This window comes from Ambystoma mexicanum, chromosome 4p (genome assembly GCF_040938575.1).
Source record: "Ambystoma mexicanum isolate Mex_15411 chromosome 4p, UKY_AmexF1_1, whole genome shotgun sequence".
NCBI classification, from domain to species: Eukaryota; Metazoa; Chordata; class Amphibia; order Caudata; family Ambystomatidae; genus Ambystoma; species Ambystoma mexicanum.
Window position 1 is genome coordinate 1,248,607,478 of NC_090927.1, and position 27,201 is coordinate 1,248,634,678.

Genomic DNA, 27,201 nt, shown 5'->3' on the forward strand with positions numbered 1-27,201 from the left:
TCCATGATGTCGTTGAAGTCCCCCCTGAGAACGTACACGTCTACCTGAGTGCGTAGCAAAACAGCTTGCAGTTCGTTCAACAAATCAATCATCAGGCGTGGGGGCATACATGCAAACCACCCCCCAAATGTCCCCCCACAACTCTGCTGTGACCGGCACAAATCGCCCACACGGGGCGTGTACAACCTCCCTGAGCTGAAAGGGGACCCTCTTGTGCAGCAGTATCAGAGCACCCCTTGCCCCCTGGAGAACCCAGCATGCAGGGCAATGTGATCATAGGTACACTTAAAGAAATTGAACTGCGTCCCTGCCAGGTGAGTTTCGGTTTGGAGGGCCATGTCTGGGGAATACCGATTCAGGAATTGCAGCACTAGCCGCTTCCTAATACTGGACCCCAGGCCATTCACATTCCATGTCAGTAAGGAAAGTTCCTTAGTTGTGACCCCCCCTGCCATAGAGTGAGAGTCTGCCCATCATGTAAACCCTGAGAACTACCCCACATTCGTGGTCTGGACCCATAATTAACTCCCCTCCCCAATTCCACCCCCTTCCTGTGCTCCCAGCAACAAACCAGATCAGCTCAACTCTTAGAACCAAACCAACAAACTCTGGTGCTGTCCAATTCCTCCCACCCTGCACTCCCCTACACCAACTGTGAACCCCCCACCCTGCACTTCCCCCAACTAGAAGTACCTGTCGCCCGAACCAATGTAAACTAAACCATTTGAAAAAAGAATCTGGGTTGCCTGTGAGAGCCAGCCTAGCTCTTTGTAGTCCCCCGTAAGGGGTTGTTACCTGCAGGATTCCTGTCCAACACTCTGCTTCTCCCTCGTCAGCACGCCGCTCAGTTCCCTGGACTCTGCTGCCACTTCACTAATGCGTGATTTCTGCATATCAAACAGTAACAGGGACGTCTCTGTGTCATCACCCCAGACTGGACAACGTTTTGGTGTCCCTGGGTATGAGCTAGAGAGAATGTGTGTCTCCAGCCAGTCCCATGCTTCCTTGGGATTATGAAAGACGAGTACCATAGCACTGAGTTTGAGTTTGAGCGTTGCCGGGAAGAAGAGTGCATATTTGATATTGAGAGACATGAGCTTCCTCTTCACCGAGTCAAAGGACTACCTCAATCTTTGTACTTTCCTCGTGTAGTCTGGAAAGAAGCCAATTCAGTTTCTGTTGTAGGTAATTAGCCACGTTGCCCTTGCCATCTGTATTAGTGCGTCTCGATCCCTGTAGTTGAGGAGGCGGGCTATCACCATGCACAGAGGGGCACAAGGCACCGGGCGGCCAGTTGGGACTCTGCGCCTGCTCAATTGAAACAAAGTTTGAGAGTTTTTTGGGTGCCATAAGGTCCGATAACCAACGCCCTAGAAACAGTTCCATACAGTGTCCTTCCTCCTTTTTGGGAGTCCAAGTATGCAATGATTATTTCAGCGGGACCTGCCTTCACTGTCCTCCGCCCGGTTTTCTAAGGTGGTCAGTTTCTGAGACATCGATGCCAGCCGCTCCTCCAACTTTCTTAGCGCATCCTCACTGACCGATATGCGCTGTTCCATCTCTCTCACCTCCGAGGACAAGTTGTGCAAGTCCTGCCGTAAGAAGGAGACCTCTGAGGCTAAGCCATCAATTTTAGTTTCGACTGACGACCTGGAGTCGCCGATGGAAGCCATGATGTCTGTGAGCGACAATATCTGACCTTCTCCCTTATTCTCCTCGCATACAGCCCCCTTTTCCCATATCGAGGAAGAGGGTGTCAGGGCACTTGTTGTGTAGCGGTCCATTCTATTATGTGTACCTTTGCAATAGGCATGTGGGTCACTGGTGCCACGCTGTCCACCACCTAACCGTCTTCAAGGACGAGATATGCGAGTTCCCCCCCTCTACTGAAGGCCGTTGGGCATTTGATGCATATAAAGAAGAGTAATAACTACCCACACCAGTTGGGCATTGGGGAGTACTGTGGCCCGCTGCATACATGGAAGCATGCACAGGGGCACGTATGGGCATTGCCAATGAATACACCCACAGTTCTCTGCCAATGTCCCAGCCACTACCACATGCCGGGGCACAGTGATCTGTGTTGGTCCTCCTCACTCACAGGGCCTCCTTGTTACTCTTGCCGGCTAGGAGGCCCCAGCCCTTGCAGGCGCCAGCCTCCTCACAACCCTAGTAAGCGGGTCTTATCACCGCAGCTCCTGCCCTGGGTCTGCTGTCCCTATGCAGAGCTGTTGTCCGCAGGAGTGGGACGGGGAGTAGGGGAGAAGCAGGGATAAACCACCTCTTATCCCCTGCAGATTGCCTCACCGTTGGTGCCTTTAGCATAGGGGGGCAGCTGTCCCTGTGTCGCCATGCTGTGTTGTCTCCCGCTCCTCCGCTGGGTCTGTCCTCACCACCGTGGGTCGGGCCTGTCACTCTCGGCTCCTGTTCAGCCATTTGCAACCCAAGCAGCAGGTGTCGGGCCGGTAGCTTTCCGTGGTGTCCCCCACGCAGGTTTGTCTCTGGCTCCTCTCTCACGGTGCTCGGTGGGCACCGGTGGTTATCAGCATCCCCCAAAGCTGCAGCAGCCTGGCTCACCACTGAGCCATGGGCTCCTATGGCAACATGGTCTGTGGGTGATGGGTCATCCGCCAAGTCTCCTGCTCCCCTTTTGCTGCATCTTTTCGTTTGGAGACCTCTGCAGGTCGGCGCTGGGGCCGGGGCACGTCCCCACCTCCGACGCCGATGGCAAGGTTCCCGCCACCACACCAAGATGGCGGGTGGCCCTGCAGCGTTTTGCGGAGTCTGTCTGTTTATGGGCTTTGCTTCGCCGATTTGCAAAGTTACTACACTAAAGCCACCAAAGGATCCAAGCTGCGAACAGGATATTTATTCAAGGATTCAGCAGCCATGGTGGAGCAACAGAAACTCACATCGGCATGCGCCAGCTGCTCAGCAGCGCCCCCAGGATTGTGGTGTTAACATTTGTTGCCGAGTAGCCAATCAATGGTACGGCCGAGGGAATGCGTAGGATTGAGGATTTTTTGGGAGTAGTCTAAGGCGGCGGTGGAGTTGGTGAGGGATGCAGGGTATTTATCAAGAGGATCAGCGTAGCCAAGATTGAGGTCCTCCAGGGTGATATCTTTGGAGTTGGGTTTGAGGTTCTTCAAGAGGATCTAACCTAGTCCATCTTTAAAGGTGGTGGCAGGTCCAGGTGGGCGATAGATGACATGCAGGGTGATGGTGAATGTGGGAGTAAGGGCAAGTTTGGCAGTGAGGGACTGGCCCGTTGGTAGGGAGTTGGTGAGTACTATGTGGATGGGAAGGGTGTCTTTGAAAATGATGGCGACACATCACCTTTCTGTGCAAGTCTATTGTTGCGGCGCATGGTATATTTGGGGGGAATGGCGATGGAGAGGGCAAGGCCTGCGGCATTGTGTAACCAGGTTTCGGTGATGGCCTCGATGTCCAGATGGTTGTGCTCGATGAGGTCATGGATGGCTGGAGCATGAGCTGTGAGTGAGTGCACATTAAGGCCATTGTAGTGTTTGTGGGGGAGTGTGGCGAATGGCCTGGGGGCGTGTGGGGCTAGGGGGCAAGTCATGGTTGGGCTGCATGGCGCAGTGGTCCGGATGCTCAGACATTCGTTGCGAGAGTGGATGGACAGAGAGCAGGTGGGTAGTGGTAGGTGGAGGTGCGAGCTTGGCGAGGCATTCATGTCTTGCTCGACAGCATGGAGATAACTTGGCAGGGGCTGAGATGGCAGTGGGAAGTTGGATTTTGTTGGTGGGTGACGGACCAAGCTTGTGAGCAGTAAGTGCTGTGGCTGGGGAGGGGGAGAAGTGGAGGGGAGGTAGGAAGTGAGTAGGGAGGGGGAGTGGTATGTGGGAGGTGCATCTAAGGCCGATCACAAGTTTGGAGCATGGGTGCCCATCAACAGGATTAAGGTGGAACACTAGCTGGATCTCGAGGGCATGCCTGTACCCTTACGGTAGGTAACGTAGCGCTCAGGGGTGCGCCAGCTCAGGCAAGTTGGGGCACTTGAGGGGAGCTTAGGGCTGCAGCAGCAGAGGCAAGGTGGGGCACATGAGTGGAGCTCGAGGGGGCAACAGCATACGTAACATGGGGCACTTGAGTGGAGCTCAAGGGGCAACAGCACAGCCAAGGTGGGGCACTTGAGTGGTGCTCAAGGGTGCAACAGCACAGGCATGGTGAGGCACTTGCAAGTGGAGCTCAAGGGTGCAAAAGCACAGGCAAGGTGAGGCACTTCTGTGGAGCTCAAGGGGGCCACAGCACAGGCAAGATGGGTAACGTGAGTGGAGCTCAGCGGAACATCAATACAATTGAGGTGGATCGCTTGCTAAGGGAATGGGGGGTATCTCAGCACTGCTAAGGTAGAGCATATGATTGGGAATAGGGGGCACATTAGTACCACCAATCATAGGAATACCTTTGTGGAATGTGGTGAGTGTAGAATGCTAATAGCGGAGATCCAGAAGGTTCTGGATGTAGAACAGGGGTGAAGGCCATGATTGGGTGGATGATGAAAGGGCATGCACGGCACTTCTCACGGTTGCCGTGCTCTGTCGGGTGTTCATGGGAGGATTCTTGGGTGGGTGGGTAATCTGACTGCGGGGCAAGCTGTGGTGGCAGGTAGATGCCATTTATGGCAGGCACCTGTTCTGGATGTTATTAGCAGTAGCGGGGGTGTTGTGCTGCGGGGATGCAGCGACTGAGTTATAAAACTTAATTAATTCTGGTGCCATGGGAACTTTGTGGCTGGGTATTACCTGGAATATGTCCAATCCTATGGTCCACAAAAATGCCTTTGACCTGTTAATGGAGTAGATGGTCCTGGGTTTCCTTCAGGCTCTGTTGTTACCCATAATGCTGAATTGGCCAAAACTGGTATGATTTGTTGATGCTCCCCACTTTATTATTCTCGGAATGTTGTTGTTATCAATTCATTTTGTACCCAACAACTGTGAAGAATGCAAAAACTCATTGTCAACAGCTTTATGTCTGCACAACAATTTTTCCAATTCCTCCACTGCCATCATGTTGCCTTACGTTCCTGATCTTGGCCCTTTAAGTAAGTTCTGTTCAAGTTATGCTACCACATCACCTTGTCGATTTGTTGGACATTTTTAGCAGGGTGCAAGCTGACAAATTACGAATGTGCAGAGAGTATGATTACTCTACTGACTGCATACCCAATGTTCAAATTCCTTGTAAGAGAATATATGGTCTAGCCTAACAGAAAAAAAGCTCATCTCTGCTGGTATCTTGATGACGGCTTATAGAATAGCTTTACCAGTCATTCATGATCTTCATAGCTCCACCATCACATTTGTCCCCGAGATGGCGTGAGATGTACACATGTGCATAGACTACAGAGCTATCAATAACCTAATCATTAAAAAAAATTATCCATTAAGGCGGGTATCTATTCTTCTTGATCACATCCAATCAGCAGTAACCTTAACAAAGCTAGATTTGAGCAGTGTTTACAATACTCCCAGTATACGTGTGGAGGGTGCATGGAAAATCATGTTTCATACTACATTAAATGTTTAAGTATTTAGAAATGTCGCTCAGCTTATAAGCTTCTGACAGATTGCAAAACTTTCCGAAAGATGCTTTTTGGAACACCATGGATACATTCATCATTATGCATCTCAAGGATGTTCCTTGGAAAAATATACTGATAAAATGAAAATCATGCTCGATAATTACATATCCATAGCGAGAGATTTTGAGACTGTAATACACCAAGCACTTTACAGTACGTTAGATCATTAGTACCTATGAAATGTTTTCTTCTAACTGAGGAGGATCAATAATTAATGAGAAATATAATTTCTCTAATATAGTGTTCCATTAGGATTGTACCTCGTAGGCTTAAGAATTGTAATGCACCATGCACTTTACATTATATGAATACTATGCAAATATAAGTACACCATATAGGTTTGAATTTAAGAGATTTTGGGACTATAATACCCTAAACACTTTACAGTACGCTAGATCACTAGTATCTATGAAATGTTTCTTCTATTAGTTCTATATCCTAGAAGCTGAGGAACTGCAATACACTATGAACTTGACATCCTATGAGGGCTATGCAAATAGAGGCATATCATACTGTTTTGCACCTTATAGATTTTGGGACTGTAATGCCCTACACACTTTATAGTTTGCCAGATCTCTAGTACCCACTGAATGTCTCCTCTGATAAGACAGGCATTTTTAGGGTTTGGAAACGGAATTCACTGTGCAAGTTATATTTTGCGAGTATTTCCCTTAGGCTTAGAAATTGCATTGCACCATGCATATCATATCTTATGAGGTCTATGCAAATTAACATATACTATACTGTTTTGCACCTTATAGACTTTGGGACTGTAATACACTATGCACTTTGGGACATAGAAACACTGGTACCAATATCTCTTCTGATAAGATTGGCAAGTCACAGGCTTTGATATTGCCATGCACTACGCATCTTATAACCAATTAATACTGGAACGAAATACATAGCTCTTTACATTTATAAATGTGCATTTTATAGACTGCAAATATGGTTTCATTATTAGTCAATTCTGCGATTCTAACCAAAGTACAGTGCACTTTACCCTGTAAGAGCGCTCCAAAAAATAAATATAGGCAGGCAGTGCTGGTGTATTTTAACACACCATATATATCACATCAGCATAGATGCACAATAACATCTGAGCATAGATACCATGTCCAACATCTATAATGATTGTTAATATAAGGCATAATGCAGTTATGTACAAGCCATATTAGTATAATGTAATGGGGAATGGTGCATCTGCGAAACTTGACAATACATTCCAAGATGGCAACTGTTTAGCAAAAGGATATACAGGTCTTGCATGTGAATGCAAAGGGAAATAGGTGGCTCAATTCACAATACGGAAACAAAAAACAGGATTTTTAATGAATATCGTAACTCTTTGAGGAAACCTGAAGGGGTGAAATGCATAAGTTCTGACATGACGAATAAAGATGAGATTCATTGAACAGGACGATGCAGTGTCTACTATGATTCTTAAACAGTCAGAATGTGTATGTTTTATGGAGTGCGGACCCACCCTGGGAACGTCAACAATCAGAAATTCTAAACACGTATATAGTAAATCAGTTAAGGTAATAACGTATTGCAACAAAACCACTGAAATTCAAGGCATTAGGGAACTCAGGACCGGTTTAACTTGGCACGTTCCTGTTCATGTCCCATATAATACTATATCCCCCATAATGCAAATATGTCCTCTGGGGCTTTGCAACGGGAATGCGCCGAGTTAAGCCAGTCCTGAGTTCCCCAATGCATGAATTTCAGGGATTTTGTTATTCTACAGATTTTACCACACCACTGCCCATGGATGGCCTTCGGCCGTGCCCACTGTATATCTTAGAAAACTACCAGACTACTAGACATGGCCTTTGGCTATGGCCAGTGGGTGTGGATGAATGCCAAGTAGACGTTGCTGCTTGAACTACCAGGTTCTCTGGTGTTGGGTGTTTTGATAAATAGCTTGGGTCGCTACTTGAGGGTCTGTACTTTTTGGTGAGGTTCTTATTCATCGCTGGACTTGATTCAGGAACCTCCCAATTTGCCAAAACCCTTTTTTGAAGTGCAACATGAAATGGGAGAAGGGGATCCTTCTGTGGACCTTTATCGAGAATGTCTGTCAAGTCGTCTTGCTCGAATAGTGGAGCAGGTCTGCCCCATCCCAGAAAATCTATAACTCTGGTCATAGTGAGCCTATAAGAGGCATCTGTATGGTCTGCCGGATCTGGCTTGCCAAACAGAAGTTCAGTTAATGTATCAACACCACTAGCAGAATGAAGATTCTCATTTAAATCCTTTAACCTGCAATCCTCTGAAATGAGGCTTTCTGAAGCGTTAGGTGTGTCAAACTCCATCCCAAATGGTCGAGTGTCCTGGTCCAATGGCTCATTCGTCTCCTAAATGGAGGAGAAAAACTTGAAAAAATCCTTCTTTGACAAAGGCTTGTAGGATTTTTCAACTTGTTTAGAAATTGTCGAAGGTTTAGTAGGCAAAGTTGTTGAAGGCTTCGACCCCGATGGCCTCAACACAAGTGGCGTTGACGGCTTCGACACTAATGGCGTCAAGATTTTTCGTCATGTCAAGACCACAGGGTTTCTGGAGGGGTCTTCGGCCTACGTCCTGGGCTCGAGGGCAATCAGGATTTAGCCTTAGCCCTTTCCTTGTCGTCTTTTAATGGCAAAACAGGAGCATGGTCTCTTTCTTTCTCTTTCGAGGGGGTCAAAGCCTCCTTCTCGAAAATGTTTAGCATTTCCTGACTGAATTCTTCCCACTCGGCTGGAGTGGAGCATTTAGTTGGGCAGGTTATCATTACCTCGGAGAGGAATCGGATGAAGACAAAGAAGGCGATCTATAGTGTCTTTTCTTTGCCTTCTTCAAAGAGGACGAGGAATGGTGCAAATCGATGCTGGAGCGAGAACGCTTTTTCGATCTCTTTTTTCAAGGAGAGTCACCTCTCGACTCATCAGAGGACTGTTTCTTCGATGGACTCGTTGATGGGCATTTAGTAGGGGGCCTACCCACCACTAATTTCCCTTTACGCTCTTTCAGAGCCTTACCAGTCATGGACTGACAGGACTCACAGTCTGCCATCCTATGCTCCACGCCAAGGCACCACAGACGCACACAATGAGGATCTGTGATGGAAAACTTGGAGCCGGAGTCGTGGCAATTTTTGAACCATGTCTTCAGGGTTGATGGTGTCAAACGAGGCCATTCTTCTCGAGTCTCACAAAAAAACTGAAGCGTGCCGTATTTCTCGAAGCGATAGCTTTCGTGGAAAAACGGAACTGAAGCTAACGGGCGCTGCGCTTGCTATATATACTGACGATGGCATTGACTCCGAGATGGAAGCCCTCGAGGGACATCGAGTGGACTCACAGCGCACTCTGCCAAATTTTATTTTCCGAAGCAGCTGAAGCTGGAAGGTAAGATATCAAAAGATGAGGAATATGTGGGAGGACACAATCCATTCGAATGGGCTTTCACATGTTCTCAACACCCTGTCCACACACCCTCCCACACTCAAAATTAGCAACTGAATTGTCCATCGACACAGTTCACCTGACACGCCACAACTGCATTAGAAACAAACCTATGTTCCCTTCACATTTCTGCATTTGCCATTACATGTTAAAATTGCACTTATAGTTTTGCATGCTCTGCCAGACTACAATCGACTAGAAACCCAGTTGTGTGCATCACTGCATTTCCTGATGGTCCACGGCATAAGGAGGCCACCCATCAACGATGGTCAAACACTTTGCACTTGCTCAGATGGCACAATATAACATACTCTACCACACTGCCCTTCAATTTCAAGTGCCAGATGTGATAACTCTCTCTTTTTGCTTCCCAGGCTCACTCGTGTGTGCAGCGAGGGCCTACACCCTAAACGAAACATGCTACATCCTGGATTCTCCACACCTCCTAATGCTCTGAGATGTGATCACAGTGCTCTCCAGGCACAGCCCTATGCCTAATACAGGTTACAATCTGCAGGCACATAAGCAGTTTATGGCCAGGGCCTTTGCTCTGAAGCCTAGGCTTGGCAACTCTGGGCTATGGGAGTGTCACAGACTTCCCCTTTGCATAGCACCCTGTGCCTATTTTGTTAATTTCATCTTCATAGATCTCTGATCTTACACAGTGGCTTAACAGCTATTCACCCAAAATGGAGCAGCTGTGTTCCTCTGCCAGGATGAAGACTCCAATGGTTTCTCTGGTACCTGGAAAGGTGCTTAAGAACCTGATTCTTATCAATCAGGCAAATTACAGAGAATGCAGAAGCCATCTTTTTTACTGGGGTGTCCCTGGTTCTCACCATTACAATTATTTTCTATTGAATCCTATGTCCTGGTCAGCAAAATTAGACATGCCAGCAGCTTCTCGGAATATGAATTACCTGCAGTCATGCCTTTTTGAACTTTTAATTATTTTTATCAAAAGGATTGTAGAGGGTAACCATTTAACATCTAAAGAGAAACACAATGCCGGGGAAGTAGGGAGGCATATCGAAAACCAAGTACATTAATGCCTTCAACAAGGTGCAGTGGTCTGCAACCTGCGACTGTCCAGATATTTTGGAATAAAACTTCCATGATCCCTCACTATTGACTGTGCTGGTTGGGGCTGATGGGAGTTGTAGTCTAAAATATCTGGCTAGCCAAAGGTTGCAGATCCATGAACTAGGGGAAAAGGACGTATCAAAGACAAGTGCAGCACCACATGCGAGAAAAGGTTATGAAGGTCGAGCAAACATGAAAAAGAATTTGCGTGGATTTACTTGTCCTGTTCTATCAAAATCGGTAAACGTGATCAAAACCAGTAAACAAAGCCATTGGGGTGCTAATGTCCTCAGGGATAATGTAAACCTGCTAGAAATAACAGAACGGTTGGCACAACAGAATGTTTGCAACAACTTGAACAAAGTTCAAGGATTTTAAAAGTCTGACAAACTCCAAAGATAAACTTGACATGATCCAGAAAAGGGGCACAGAACCATATCTAACGCCAATTTGAAGTGGCAGTGACTCTCAGCCATTCCCCCCCTTTAGGCTGAAACGTGCTTTACAGACTTAAAAAATAAATGAGTGCATGCAGGCGCATCTTTTGAAGCAGAGCCTCCGCCATCTAGATGGCATTTGTTTCTGCAAAAAGAACATTCTTGTAGGACATTTTCATCCCGTCCCAGAGGGTGATCCCTGATGAGGAATGCACGAGTAGTGGCATTCGTCTGCCCCAGATTTGCAGTCCTGCTTTGAAAAAAAAAATCACCACAGGTCTAATGAGAAAAATGCTGTGACCTAAAAGTGTCAGCCGTGTTCAAACAAGCCTGAGCTGAAATCTGCTGTTTGTGTAGGGGCAGAAGTGAAGTTCTTCAGAGGAGAAGAGACGGCTTTGCGTTCTAGCGGGGAAAAAGGATTCTGCTGCGCTGTTCTTCAAGCTAGCCCGTCTAAAGAATAAAGTGTACCAATGATCACATGGAGAACAAGAGAAAACAGCAGGTTAGTTCTAGAAGAACCTACAATGCGTCCATTGACGCAAAAGCGGCGAAACTTGCGACATTGATCATATGGCGAGAAAGAAAAAGCAAAAGTGAAGCAAGAGAAGAACCTAAAAAGCTTCCATTGATACAGAAATGGCAGCAAACAGTGGGACGCTTGCTCAGACAATGCAGGTGAACAATGAACCTCTAATCATGATGGTATTGGGAAACCAAAAGGATGTGTATTATCACATCACATGGTAAAAAAACCCAAACAAGCCCTGCCGCTCCACGCCTGTTTTAGATCATTAGGAGAATATCTCTTTGCAATAGTACCTATGTTTAGATATGAAACTTTCAAAAGCAGGGCATTTCTGGGGATAGAATCCTCTATGTATTAGCGTGCCACCGTCTCAAGGGCCATACATAGGTTTTCCAGTGCCGCCTCCAGGGATCTACCACAGGGGGGTGGGGCGTTAGGCAGGTGGCAATGAAGGGCATGAAGAAGCAAGAGGGGGCATAATGTTCAAGCTCCTACAGCATTAGATGCTCTGATGCAATATGAGCAATGGTAAGCAATCACAAGAAAAGGACCATGCTTACTTAAGGTTTGTTTGTCTCACATTCTACGAACAGAAGAAACTTAAAATCATCTCTATAGCCACATCTTTACAAATAAATATGGCACCAAACAATTCATATTCACAAATTTACTGATTTTATTTATTTGCATTTTTAAAGTGCTCACACAGCCCGCAGGCATCGAGGCGCTGTTACCGCGGAGCTATCCTCCCAGGACATATTTAAGGAAATGATCAATCACTTTGCAATGTGGTACTGAACAGTGATATGAAGCGTAGTCAGAAGTAATGACAAGCAAAATGACGCAGAATAAGCAACAAAATATGAAGCAGAAGAGCCCGCAATGACCAGTGGGCAATCACGTACGACGTGGCAGGGTGAGTGAAAGAAGGCCTGCAATACAGGGGCAGGAGCTACCAACGAGCGATGCATGGAGTCAACAGAGCAAAATAGGAGGACACTTTGAGTGAGACAGGCTGATCAATGAGAAAGGGGTGGTGCCAAGTGTATCAATCAATAAAGCAGAATGGACAGGGCAGGAGAAAGGCTGCAGAGGGAAGGGTGCAAGGTGGTATTTGAGGGCATTGCGATCAGTGAACATGGCAGGTGATTAGTGAACAGGTCAGAAAGACCCTGTGAACGAGGTTGAGTGGCCAGCCAATAAAGAGTGACCGCTGCTTACCAATTGCACAACGCATAATATAGTTCTCTGTTATAGAGACTCGCCTTTACGACAAATGTTCGTGGACGAATTTTCTAGGATGAATTCAGCATTTTTGATAATTTCTCTAAAACACTATTTTTATTATAATTCTCTGTTACCTTTTTTTGGCAAAACTAAAGCCGTTTGTTGCCTTTTTCTACCTTATATATTTATTATTCAACCCTCCATTATGATCAGAAACTAGGGGTGTGGAGGGTCACCTCTTTCTTTCTCACTTATTCACAGTGGCACCTTGCCCCTACGGTACCTATTACATTGTTCTTATTTTCCAGCTTATAAAAGGAGGAATCATATATTAACCTCTCTCGAAATACCTCCTCCCTAAATACACCTTTTTTTTTTACTTCTCCATCTCTACCATGCCATTCCCTTGCTTGAATCCTTAAATCTTTTAAGCGGACATTCGTCATTGTTCCTTTTTTGATTTTCATCAAACACAGTAATTTTCCAAGGCACATGGTGTGACTAGCGGAAACTCACTTGACAACAGTAGCCATGTCTTACCTAATACCCATGCCAGGACACCCACTGAGTCAATTAATTGGAAATGAGGCTTCTGAACATAGAAAGACTCTTAAGCATAAACACCTTTTCCTTTGCATTTCCCATTTGTCTTGTACCATTCTGCCATACTAGAAAAATTGTGAGCAAGAATACTGTTTCATGAAAGTACTTTTAGTCCTTCTCTGTATTACAAGGGGAAACCAGACCTTTAGAGGACTATGCATGGTGATGGTTTCAGCTCATTATTCATTTGCGGCGTCCATGACTAATGGCATATGAGAATGTTCTCCTCATATCCAGTCCAGAACCAAACTCTAGTCCACAGACCATTTTGGCCTTTGCTGTCTTTCCTTTTCTAAAACATGCAAACACCCTGCTGGTAATTTGGAGGAGTAACCTTGGGCAAAATTACCTTTACTCTAAAGTGTTCTGCTAAGTTGGTGGAAAAGTGTAAATGCCTCCCACAATTAACAACTGCAGGAGGCATCCTAAGCGTCTTTGTCTCCACCCTCTCCTGATTCTACTCTCAACTCTTCTCTTTCTGCTTCTGATTTTGCTTTGTTTTTTTTCTATAAAAGTTGCTACGCGTCATGCTGCTATTGTTCCTTCTTCCTCCTCTTCTCCTTTTTCTCAATTTTCAACTCTGCCATCTTTTCCTCCGATTTAAGCTTTTGATTCTATGTCTTTATAGGCTCGGGCTCATCCTACGTTAGCTCCTTGGGGTCCTATCCCTTCCTCACTCACACCAAAGGTGTATCCATCATTGGATTCTTACCTTACTTCTCTCTTCAATATTTCTTTACTTTCTGCTACTTTTCCTTCCTCTTTGAAGCATGCATCTATTCTTCCTATTTTGAAGAAGCATTCTCTTGATCCCTCAGCTCCTTTGATCTATCGACCTATATCTCTTCTCCCTTATTTATCTAAGCTTTTGGAGCGTTCAGTTTATCTTCACGTTTCTTCCTTTGTGTCTCATAACTCTATTCTCCCTCGTTTCCAACCTGGCTTCTGTGTTTTGCATTCCACTGAAACTGCTCTTCTTTCAGTCTGTGACTCACTTCTGTCTGCTCAGTATCTAAAGCATTCCTCACGTCTAACGTAGCTTGATTTATCTGCTGCTTTTGACAAGGTGGATCATACTGTACTCTTATCATCTCTTTCATCTTTTGGGTTTTGTTTCATTCTTACCTGTCAAATCGTACCTAGTCGGTATGCTGGGCTGGGAAATCTTCTGACACGCTGCCTCTTCTTCATGGTGTCCCTCAGAGTTCAGTTCTGGGACCTTTTATTTTCTCTATATACTTCTCCTCTTGCCTATAGTATCTCTTTCTTTGTCATGTACCATCATTTCTATGCTGACAATACTCAACTTTTTCTTTCCTTCTCTTCTTTCACTCCTGTCATCCAGGATACTTTGGCTTATTTATTTTGTCTATTAAATCCTAGATAAACCTGATGTTCTTTTCTTTCCTGCATCTAATATTCCTCCTCCTGTACCCCGTCTCAATTTCCTTTCCTCTGTCTCTCCTTCACATCTCTTCTACAGCTCATAACCTTTGTCTTTTCTTAGACACTGATCTATCCTCCTCTCATAATATTTCTATCCTTTCTCGCTCTTGTCGGTTTCATCTTTTTGAATATTCGGAAAGCCAGGCCTTTCCTTACCTTTGGAGCAACTAAGCTTCTCATCTTTTCTTTTGTTTTTTCTCATTTGTTTGATTGTTCTTGTACTCTTTTTTTATTACCTGCCTCGGGCTTGGCTCCTCTTAAATCTATCTTTCATTCTTCTGTTTGTCTGTCATGTTCTCTATTCCCCTTGTGATTCTATTTATTTAGCATTGCTGTCACTTGGTTGGTTGCCTTTGCATTCTCGGCTGAAGTTCAGTTTTCTTTGTATGGTTTTTAAATCCCTCTATGGTCTTTCTCCAACTAATCTTTCTTCTCCGGTTTCTTTCTATCATCCATCTCGCTGGTTGCGCTCTCAATCTCTTTTTTTTGGTCTGTCCCTCGCCTTCCTTGTGCTCAGTTCTGCTTTTGTTCCTTTTCTCTGCTTGCTCCTTTGCATTGGAAGGCCCGAGCCCCCAGAGCCTTTTGAGGAGACAGTGTCCAACCAGTGGGTTAGTGAGACAATTGCTGTGGCAGCGGAGCTGACACCAAAAGATTGAATGTGAACATTAAACAAAAATAACTGGCAACCGTTTGTAAGACACATCTTCAGTATTGGTACGTCCGAGGTTGGTCAGCAAGGGTTGCAGGGTCTTGGGTTTGTCAGTAGAGGGCGGAGAAGCAGTCCAAAGGGAAAAACAATCATCTACAAGCAGGGCACACTCGCACCACTGCTTGTCCTTTCAGGTTTGGTGTGGGTTGCAAGGCACCAAAGCTCTGTACTGTGATCCTCCCAAAATACCAGATATCTTGTTACATGGATTGCAGAAAAGCCTCTTGGTTGGTACAATTAAAGATCAGTGGGCTATGATCCAGGCTTTTAGGTAAACCCAGGTGTAAACAAGGGGGAGGAGGTCTTACATCTTTAAGCAGATAATCCCTTAATTCCTGACAAAGAAGTAAGTACATCTATGGGACTTACCTTTGGTTTTGAAATCCTTGCTGAAATCTCCATATGAACCGTCAGAGGATGTACGTTTGGAATGGTTAACGGGTAAAACCGTATTACCGGTAGCCAGTTAATTTATCATGTGTCTGGGAGATACAGTGATGTTGAATTGTAAATCCCCATAGCTAAGGTTCCTTCCCGATGAACCAGTTTTAAGTCCAGGCCCGTGGTTCTTGCCAAAAAGTGCTTTTTTATGTGACCTAGATGAAGACATGGTTCTGCCTGCCGGTGTCGATGGATCACGCCATGATAAAAGAACTGGCATTGCTTGACGAGAGAAGAATATTGCTATTTTATGGGAAAAGAGCTGACAGTTTTAGGGACCATTACAATTTGTTTGTGATCTATGGAAAGAATAGGTTAGGTTTCAAACCAGCTGTGCCATCTCTCAATAGGTAGATTAGGTGTTTCATTGCATGCACTTAAGAGTCAGAGCAATCCTCAAAATAGCTCATAATTTAGGGGAGGTTTACTAGAGGCGTTGCAGCATTTGGGGCTCCACCGACAGATATCTGTAGTGTTGCTACTCATCCGACCGTTTCTACATTTGCCAAAGATTATATGGTTCCAATCCAGGATTGTGGTGTGCCTGTGTGGCCACATCAGTCCTGAACATGGTTACTTTGGAGTAATAAAAGTTTTTAGTCACAGAATAAATGTTGCATTACAATTCTAAGTGACTGATGTTGTGTTCGCTCACGCGTATCATTGATGTTAATATATGGTATTTCCTCAACCTTTAAGCGCGAGGGGAGCTGTTAAGGTAATGTCTAGCCTATGTAAGGTAATCACCATTACTTCAGATCCCTCTCTCGTCACCTTACTCACATTGCAATCAACGAAGACGGTAGGACAGTTCTATGGGCATGTGGTTTTGCAGGGGGTGTCAGTCAAAGGGTACAGATATCTTATATGTCCCATGAGAGAATGGGACATGGGAAGGGGAATGTCTTGAAAAGAAATGTATGCCTGGAGATAAACATCTCATACTTTAAGTAATGCAATGAGGGAAGGGGGTTGAAGCAGTATGGATGACCTGCATAATCTAGACAAAACATCACTACATCAGCACAAAATGCATGTACTATTCAAAAGTTAAAGAAAAGGCAATATCTGTGAGTGGCACAACTAGTGCCTATCTCCTTCCAATGATCTTCAGACATTATGCTGCTCAAAGCAGAGTTGACTTCTTTGCCTGGTACCATTCTTACAGATACATTGGATTTTGTGATGTACGTCGGTGGACATTTCACAATCCAATGTTTGTATTGATTTCTGATTAGAGAAAGTGTGAAATCCGGGCCCTTACCAGAGTAGATGCCAACATTCTATGCTCCAGCTTTGTTCTTCACACAGAGTTCAGCTTTCTAGCCAATCAGCAAGCTCTAACCACCTCCAAAAGCTGCAATGCAAGCTTCCCTTTGTGATGTGTACAGTCAGGGCACTGGTCAAGGAGAGATTGACAAGCTGTGTCACAGCAAGCCCCAGCTGAGGTTTCCCTTCACCACCTACCCCCGTACAGTACAAGCTCTAATGGATTAGAGCCCCTACCACCCAGCTCCATTTATGTGGTAGGTGACCTTCACCCTCATTCAAGGCCCTCATTCTCCTCAGCACCACTAGCTTGGGTGGCAGTCCCCTACCATGCAATAAAGCCCACGTGTGCTGTCTCTGACACTTCATGATATATGGGGAAGGCAGGTTCCTTTTCCTCTCAGTCCATAGCCACTGCCCCCCCCCCAGTTTCTTCCAGCTACATCAGTCCTTTCAAAACCCAAATTCCAAGCAACAGTTGGGTGAGGATTTTGGGACCATACAGCTTCTGTGTGGAAAATACTGAGAGACTAGCTAACAACAGGTTCGGGTGATCACTCAAGAGTGATGGCAGACCCAGTCCGAAAGCTCTTCTTCAGTCTTTGGCCACAGTCTGGCAGGTAAAAGCTTTTTAACTGAAGCCACCTAACTGAATACGTTTGGGCTATAGAGCAACCTTGCCCATTCATGATTGTGATTGGTTCAGTTGGCGTGCCACATGAATATTCAATGAAGCAGACTTATTCCCCAACGTAAGGAAGACTCAAACTTACACATGAAATAGTCACTCCCTCCGCTCCACACTGTATGTCATACTCCTATTCCTAAATGCATTCTGATGGGCAATGCACTCAGTGAATCCTAGTCCCCTGAGATCAGGCCTCATCTGACTGTTCCTTTCTCCATGAAAAACAACCATGGGCCCAGTCCTCCTAGGGCTGACCATCCATATGAAAAGTGATTGGTTGTGGCTATCTGCTCCTCTGCAAGGAGGCTACTATTTCCCCGAGGCAGATAACCACTTGATGAGATTCTATGATCCTGACCTTTAAAACACCACTACTAAAGACGTATAGACAGCTGGATAATGAACCTTTGAAAGTTGGAAGTTATGGCCTGACGGGAAGCCAAGTGTTATAGGCTGGGGAAGGATTATTATCCCAAGTGATAAAACACCCATATCGGGGCCTTTCACTCGATTTTGAAGTTGTGGTGGTGAAGTAAGAGCGATAAAATAAATACACAAATTGTGTGGTAAATTAGATATAGTTTTATTGTGTAATCTTTTATCAGCAAGGTTGTCTTTATAAGCTAGGCATTTTAATTGTAACATTTGCTGAACGGGTCGTTTTTTTGCATGAGCGTACATTAGGTGTAGCGTAAAAATGAACAGCTTCTCTGGAAAGCGTCGCTCCATGTGTTGTTGGTCACGATGAAGGTGCAGCAAAAAAAGATTCTCCCCAAGAGGGAGTCTTCCTGCTGGGAAATTGCATTGTGGTTTTTTGAATGTACAGAAATGCTTTCTGTTGTTGTATTGTCTGCTTCTAAGGATATGTTATGGTATGTTATGCTATGAAGCATTGATACTGAACCAATCGGCATTGTAGTGGTCCTCCAGCACCTTGTATAGGAAATTGGCATTGTGTGCCCATGCCCAGAGTAACCAGCACCACAGTCTTTGGAGGAAGAAGAAGAAAAAGAACACAACGTGAGGTGGGGTAGAAGATGAGACTAGGAAAAGGGAGCTACCAAAGTAATACATTGGGAGGATATAATGGAATGGAGGAAAGTGGGGGTGTGTGTGCAATGGTAGTCTGTGCATCATGCGGAATGCTGATTTAAAAAGAGAGAAAATGGGACATGAGCATGGAACATTGATGACAGTTTCCAGTATCTTGAAAGGTCATACTAGATTTCGTGGAAACAAGGTTGTGCATGGTTGTGTGCGAAGGAAGCCCTTGAACTGTGGAAGGCAGAATGGCCAAGTAGCATTTTTTAGGCAGCCCTGCAAACCCAGGGATTTCGCCTGGGACTGCCCAGGCTACTGTCAGAAGTGACAAAGCCAAGGATTGGCTGTGCAAAAAAGTGAATGCAGAGAACCTCAGCGGGAGAGAGGGTATAGCAAAATGAAATTAAAGACCATTCGCAAGAGCCATCGTACATGGCCTCTCAATGAGAGCAAATTCACTACGGCCAGATGTGGGAACTGTACGATGTAAATACACCATGTCTGAGACGCTTTTCTGCTCTGCTCTCACGCCTTCAAAAAAGGACACACCACGGGACCACCTGGGCATATCAGGCAGCCACAAAAAAGTCAAGAAAACTGTTGACTTATAGACCAACAGCCAACATTCCTATCTCCCGTGCACCATGCGGAAAACAATCCACAGTCCCTCCCTCAACTATACATTTATGCCACAAGAAAACCAACAAGAGCCTTACCAATACGGTATCTTTGAATATCTAACCCTCATCAACATTGCCCAATTCCCAAAATCAACGAATGCCTCCCCCAGGTGTGCATCCCTGCTTCGCTTCCAGGAGATCCCTACGCTCGTATCTGTTAAGCTTGAGCCTCTCCACCACAAAATATGCGCCCATTAGGGCTGCACGCATAATGACCATGTCGTCAGGAAACGCACATTATATTATACAAATACATCCTTTTTGGAGGTAAACAGGCCGCACTTTATTACATTTTCAGAAATTATGACGGGGACCACACCCATTTTACATCCACCATAATCGGTTACCATGACCTAGACCCTAGCAGCCCTGCCGACCAGCGGGCTGCCTGTTTTGCCTACTCGCGGTCTGAACTGTTCCATGGTTAATTGCAGAATGCAAATGTCAATGTCCAGCCGGACAGTCCAACGCCCAAGCCTGGACTAAAATTCCACCCCATGGGCAACCCGGGGGGCCACCGCCGCTGTCCCCGCCTGCTTGGTCTGTCGGACGAAGGTGGACCCCTCAACCCACAACCAGAGCAGCAAAATCATAGTTCATCTAGTTCAACATTTGTCCCTGTCCTGAACATTTTTCATAATCGATTGTGTAGGTCCCAGTCAACAGCGCCACAGGGCTGATTGGGCTACTGTCCGACAGTACTCCCGCATACTAGGGTACATACCCTGTCAATGCTTGCTTCTCGAACCCCCCCACCATTGTAGGGCCTCTTCCTGCGAAGATCTCACACTCAACACGCTTGGCCACCTGGATAATCAACCAATAATTGAAGGGCAGTTAAATCGAGATTTAAAACTTAAACACAGCATACACTTTGCTGCCTTGATGGTCGACTAAAAGCAGCCCAGACCTCGCCACCACCTACTGACAGGTGACACATCCTCCTGCAATGCCCCTTAGTGGCATCAGGTTCTAACTATACAGGAAGCCCTGCCCCCAAGGTAACGTGAGCATTACACCGGAATGCAAAAGTGCCACCCCTTCTGCAAATTTCCAGCACACATCTTTAGACCTAGTTATGATCCATTTAGATTGCTGACCAGGATCGTCCATGATCTCGCCCTACCCCACGAGCGGCACTTCAGGACCCTTCCGATACACACTGCCCCAACATAAAAGAACACCATGCAAATAACTGCCAAAAACACAAAGTAATAACTACTAAGCAAAAACAGTCGGGTGGCAGAAGCAAGGAAGAAACTCCTTAGCCATTCCCATACTTGGATGCTAATTACAAACTAAAACCAATAACCGACAACAGTCTGGAGGCAATTAAGGAAGAAAACCTTACACCATTTGCATACTTACCAAGGCAATTTGAAACAAACTCCCTATGCCGCAGGATAATATCCTGATATCTCTGCATGGTGGATAAGCCACTAGCCCAGATCACTGAGACTCGCAAATGATGTGGTCTTTTACCAACTGCCAATGTTTCCTTGTAACCCCAAGTATTAGAGCATAACTCGCAACCACTGAGTGGGAAGTGCCAGGATACCACTCAACCGCTGACACTCACGAAACTCGATCCGCGCATTAAGTCCCACCCTCACCAGTCACTCTGATACTACTACCCGAGGGCCATATAATTCCATCACATTGACACTAACTTGAACAACAGTTGTATGAGTCGCATACACATCAACCCTCATTTCCAATCAGAAAGGATTAACTCAATAATACTGGCAGCAAACCAGGCTTGTCACTGAGCATATCAGATCTGTTTACTAATCAGCACCGAATATGACCATACAAGGGAACTTGCAATTCGGAAAAGAGCGGATCACAAGAATTATAAGTACAGTGGCCACAACTGGCAGCATGCACTCCTACCCTGGTGCTAGAGAAAAGCGCGGTCACTTCCTGCACATGTGCTGACCTGCACGTCCCAACTAACATCCCCATTTTCCTGATTTAACTATAAAACCGTCTTCATCAAAAACATCGTAAATCGGGGGTAACCAGAGATAGCAGGATTAGTCCTATTACCCAATGTCCACTGGGCCGTGCTAGGAAACCTCTCACCATTAGTGCAAAGGCACCTCCTCCCTATCTTAGCCTGAATCTGCTGCCACGAATTGGGCTAAAATGTAACTGCTGAAAAGGAAAGACAGTTGCCAGTTTTACTCTTACTTGTGGCTTAAGTATTATTAGTACAAAAGTCAGGCAAGTTATGCCTAATAAAGGGAGAAAATGACACAAATCCCTTAAAATTGAAGATGTAGTTATCACAACCATCACTTCCCTCAGGAGCCCATGGGCTACCCATGAGGAAATGTGTGCAGCGCTAAATGGAACCTTCCTCGTTTGAACAATTCTAGATATTTATTAAGCTATCCTTATCACAAATGGTCACCTGATGTCAGACCGAAACATAATGTGCGCCCACTTTTCGGAGGCTCTGTAAAAATTGTGAGCTTGCGACATTCTGCCCAAAGGCATAGTTACATTACAACATGTCAGACAGATCAAGGAGACCCATATACTGCCCGATGTGGGTTTGCAGAGCAATCCTATCCGAAATGTTGCCTCCCACTGTACAGGGTTCTGTAGTCACTTGAGTATTTCCAGTCCATGTGTGGACTTGAAGCTGCAACCTTACCACTGTAATGTTTTAATATAGTGTCACATTAATGCTGCATATAGTATTTAATCGCCAGCAGGAAACTTTGCGGGTAGGTGATGGGAATGTGGGGAGTGGGGGTGGGCCTGCAGCCTGGATTCAGGTCCAGTGTTCTTCCGATAACTGGGGTGTCACTGGGTGAGGCAACTACAATGGGGGGGACACTTTGTCCTTTGCCATTCCGCTGCACCCGCGGTCACTACCTAATGCTGGGTGAATGACTGACATGATGCGCCAGACTTAGGCCCTTTAATCTAGTCCCGTTCTTCACTTCACATCCCTTTGGATTCTGGGGTATGAAGTGCTGCATGTTTCAAATTGTAAAAAATGGAACGAGGAGGGATACACTATTCACACCAGCCAATCATAAATGAGGCAGCCTTTTGTAACGCTGTTGTCGGCACAAGAATATTCTGAGCAACCAATCTGCATAAAAAAATAATCTTTGAGGCACACCATTAATGTTTCGAAAATAGTTTCGGGTGTTCAGCCCCCCCCAACACAAAATTCGATAGCTGGTTTCCAGGCTCGAAGGCCAAACACTTACCGACAAGACCACAATGGACCAATGGCTAATAGCATGCAAGTGAAAGCATGCACTGTAACTTGAGCTCCTAATAATGTTCATGTTGCAACATGCATACTAATGTGAAAAACATACATCTCTTGCTACCTAGGATCAAGTTCAAGACCCTCTGCATTGTCCACAAAACTTTCTGGGGCCTGGGACCCACCTATGTTCTCTGATGCCTTTCTAAATACTGTCACTCCTGAGCCATCCGCTCATCTACTTCCAACCTTCTGCGAGTGAGACGGTTCTCCAAGCAGAGATTTGGTGGGAGATCCTTATTCTCAGCAGGGGGGCCTCCCGCTGGAATAGCCTCTCTGCCGCCCTCGGTCTTGAGCCTGATCACCTTAAGTTCCAGAAACTACTTAGGGCATTTCTCTTCTCCTCTTCCTTCTCTCTCCCTCTGCACTGCTACCCTCTCTCTCCACTCTATTCCCTATCTCCTCCTTTTCCACACAGCATGCCGACTGGCCGCCGTGAGTACCTCAGAGTCTCACAGCACCCCCGGCACCAACGCTAGTCCTTCAGCACTTGCCTCATGGCCTGCACTTGCCTCATTCTACTGCACTTGAGCTATTACCCATCGAGAATGACATTCCCAGCCCTTACCCAGTTTTCTGCACTTGTCCTCTTCCCCTACCCTCTCATGTACCATCTGTGCACTAAATGCCTGAGAGGCGGCTCGAACCAAGGATCTTGCTGTTGATAAGCACATTTATTCATTAATTGTTGTCATTTGTATAACGCCTTTCACCATAATTATGGTCACAACGTGTTGTTGGTTGAACGCCCTTTGAGGGGCCGGAGTTAACATTTGTGAGAATTGGGAGGTGCTTTTATGCGTGTGTGCATTTCAGCCATTAAAGTTATGTGACGGTGGCCAAGACTCTGCTAGTCACCCATGTCTGAATGGTGTGTGGATGGGCGCAGCAGAGGTAAACTATGAACTAAACAGGGTGACTTGTGTTTAAGCAGCTAGAGATGTATCTGAAAGTTACAGTTCAAAATGTTGTTGCTAAATGTAGCTTCATTCTTATGGCAGAGGTGTTGTCCAAGAGTGTTTGAATTATATCTGAGTGCAGGGTGTGTGGAATGAGCCTGTGCCTTCCGCTAATTTACGAAGGTGCAGTGTGCGACAGGAGCAAATGGGTCAGCTGTACAACCAACAATGTCTACATCCTGGGTTCCATCTATGTACAAGGAGCAGTGCTACGTTATCACAGGCAAACGAAGTGCTAAATGAATACATAATACTCACCCTCTGAGAGGATCTTAGAGTGATAAATGCCATCTCTAGTTCCTTCTAGTTCGAACAATAACCCACCTTTTATGTTTTCTTATGGCGGAATGGCTCACCCTCATGTGCTTTAGAGTAACATGCAGTACCTACTACGAAAGAGGGTTCCGATCCATCATCCTCAAAACAGCAGCTTTGTAATCATGGACCCTGGCCTGAGGCCATGCAAAGTTCCTTTGATGGTCGAAAACCTCTGGAGTGGAATGGTGGGCAGATTTAATGGGAGGCCATGGTCCATTGAAGGGGACATAGCACCTCCTCCCAAATGGACAAGCCTGTTGGTTTTGACATTGCTTGTTTTAACAAGACTTAATTGAAGGACACGCATAGTGCTTATAATCCAAGTGGCTCAAGACAAACCTGTTTAAGACATGTTTAAATCACCATGAGCTCATTAACAGCTCCAATTAAGGCATTACCTCCCAGAAGAGTGCTTTGAAAAAAAACTGACAGTCACTTTGAGCACAAAGTCTGATGGTAAGGCTATATTAAGCTATCTGAAAGAGATCCCCGGAGTATGTGTTTTTGAGTGGGGAGGGGTAGGAAGTGGGTGGTAAGGGCCATAGATTAGCTTCCTTAATAGGAAAACTAAAAAGGGGATTGGGAGGGGTATGAAAACTTGTGCTAGGGGGTCAAGTACGTCAAAAGGGAAGTGCTGATGATCAAGGGTAAAAAGGGAAGTGCTGATGACTAAGGATAACATGTAGGGGCCGTCTGCTCGGGTATTATATCCCTCAGCCATCTTCTTGTTGATTTTTTAAAAAGAGGGGATAGAAAACTAGTGTGTGCATGGCGGAAATGGGCCAGAGTGTAACAGGTCCCTCTAAATCAGAATGATTATTATGCAGTCATAATCAGCACTTATCGACTGTCCTCGAAGCATTCTGACTGGATGAGAGGAGGCCATTATAAATATTGTCATGTAAAATATTTCTTTCTCCCACTATCCAACACTTACCCCATATATTGTAGGACTGGTGTCTTTTTTTATATAATCATACCAGTCCTAGAGTATGTTGAGAGAGCTGTTTAGTTGGGGGGAAAACACTGTTGACCCCAACGTTTTTACACCAATATCACTAGAACCGTGAACCTGTTTGTGTGTGTCTCTCTCTATGTCTCTGTCTCCCCCCCCCCCCCTCTCTCTCTCACCTTTTTAGAACAGGGACATTTTCATGCATGTTGTCAAATGCATTTTACATTTCATTCAGCAGCACTGTCTGAACTGAAAGACCCCTCACTTTTCGTTACAAGCAGAGAAATAAACGTATCAGTGTTTGTTTGTAAAGTTGTGCACATATTTTTTATAGGGCCATGAAGTCTTGTATACTGCCCTTTCTCTTCTTGAAGAGCTTTGCGGATCTTTCTGAGGAGGAAATGAGAAATTCAACGCACCAGGATCCAGACAATAAGGGACCCACTATGAGTATGGTGGTATAAGTAAACACATGTGTTATGTTAAATGCCTCCTGTTTGTAAAATGCTGCCTGGTTGTGGGTGCTATGAGATACGTATGTTGTGTAGTCCTTTGTCTGCACCCCACGTGGTACGTATCCCAGGGAATCCATGCTCGTAGTTAGGCCACATTTTGAAATCATGCAGTATTTAAACTACCAAACCTTTGACTTTTAGCACCATACACATTTCCAGGCCCTAAGACAGTATTGGGACTACTGCAGGAAGGCACCCTTGGGTCAGGACACTATGATCAGATGCCTCCTTCCCAGGGTAGGGTTCCATGGATTGCTACGTTTTGCAACACAAAAGCCTACATATCGGTCCACTGGCGGGACATTGTGCCCTTATCCAAAGTTAATGGCGGTTATTGCCTTCGTAACCAATAACTCTTGTACAGCGCTGCAGAGCCTGAGGGCTGTTGTGCGCTCTATAAATGCAAATAAATAAATAAACTCGGATTAGGGCAATTGGGCTTCATCAGTACCTGCACCTGGGGGCTGTAACTCTAAAAAAACATAATTAAAGAATGTAAAAGTATAAAATGTCGAAGCTATCTGAAATGTAACACCCCCATCTGAATTTAGCAGGCTTGAATATGTGTCTGTCATTAAAGAATGCAAATAAGAAATTGCAATTGTTTCCATCATTTCTGAGCCGCAGGACGCCTTCAGTATAAACATTACTAACGAGATCACATATGTCGCCTTAAAAAACACTGTATATGGTTATAGAATTGCAAGCAAAGTGTATTAAACCGTATTATGTTGGCAAAGGCTATTGACTTGTGACAAACCTTGCTTCTCAAACTCCTCGAAGAGGGTCAGGCTGGTGATGCTTGGCCCGGTGAAGATGATGTGGCTCTTCCCTGAAGAGTTTTGGCACAGGCTTTTGGCCACCATGCTGTGGAGCTGAGGCTTCTTCAAGGCATCCAGACTGTCGGGGCCACTTCCTTCTTTCAAATGGACGTAAATCTGCATGAAGGCAACAAAACAATCTGGAATTATTTTCGATGGCCAGGTGCATTAAAACCCCAAACAATGTGTCATTAACAGCACACATACATTCACGGCGAATCTAGGCGCACCGGTCGAAATGTGTTGTTAGAAATGTAAAGCGTGGGTTTAATATCATTTCTTTGAATGCATATTCATTTCAATGAAATGGACACGTGTTTCGAAAATAAATGGTCATGCATTAGGGTTTTCTATGGGGCAACTGCTGCCATGTTCATGCTATGCTGGCGCTTTGAGACCTGCAGAATAGGGTTGGTTTGGCTCCTGGGAGCACCGCGAGACTGCTTTTCTGTTTTGTCGGTGCAGGTAGATTGCAAGGAAATGGGCTCTGGCTGCAGGGCATGCGTGCAGGTGTGTTGGGTGCATGGCCTGCGTGTGTACCCTGTAGTGGATGAGCATGTTGCCTTTTTGATCTGTGTCTGGTATGGGACATGGGGACGTTATGTCCGTGGGGGGGTCTCTATGCCAAGATATGCTCTTTTGGTGAAAGTGTGGGCTTCCGGGTTTCCGTGCAGGCATTGTTGGGCCTGTGCTTTGTGGTGGCTCTGCACGTTGCATCTGGTGAAGAGGGATAAGGGCTGCGGTAGGAGAGTGAAGTGTCCCCATTTTTCCAGTCCGTGAATTTTGAGCAAACTCAAAAACTACTAAAATAGGGATGCTACCAAAAACAAATGGGACGTTTAACATTACATTTTAACCACTCATGCCCTTGATTCATCTGCCCTTCTTTCCTTACAAATAGAACATTTTTCAATCAAACACATGCCAACAACGAGCACAGCATAGCTATTTGGTTTTATTACTGGGGGCCATTTTGAAAGTCAGTCTTGCAATGCTACGTTTCCTGCATTTCATGTTTTACACCGCATCATTGTTTTACTAAAGACAGGGCTCAAACTGTGCAATCACCACCAGCCACAGGTAATTAGCCTCTTGGCGAGTGCGAAATGGTGTGCTATCTGCATGTGCAGA

General features: G+C 45.4%; 1 protein-coding gene across 1 annotated transcript in view; it reads right to left on the reverse strand.

Annotated features, from left to right (window-relative positions):
* PGBD5 (piggyBac transposable element derived 5) overlaps positions 1-27,201 on the reverse strand; it is an 854,702-nt gene that overhangs the window by 120,460 nt on the left and 707,041 nt on the right. Inside the window, exon 4 of the mRNA XM_069606913.1 lies at positions 26,010-26,187. Coding sequence (XP_069463014.1) covers positions 26,010-26,187 — 178 coding nt within the window. The remainder of the gene's footprint in view (positions 1-26,009; positions 26,188-27,201) is intronic.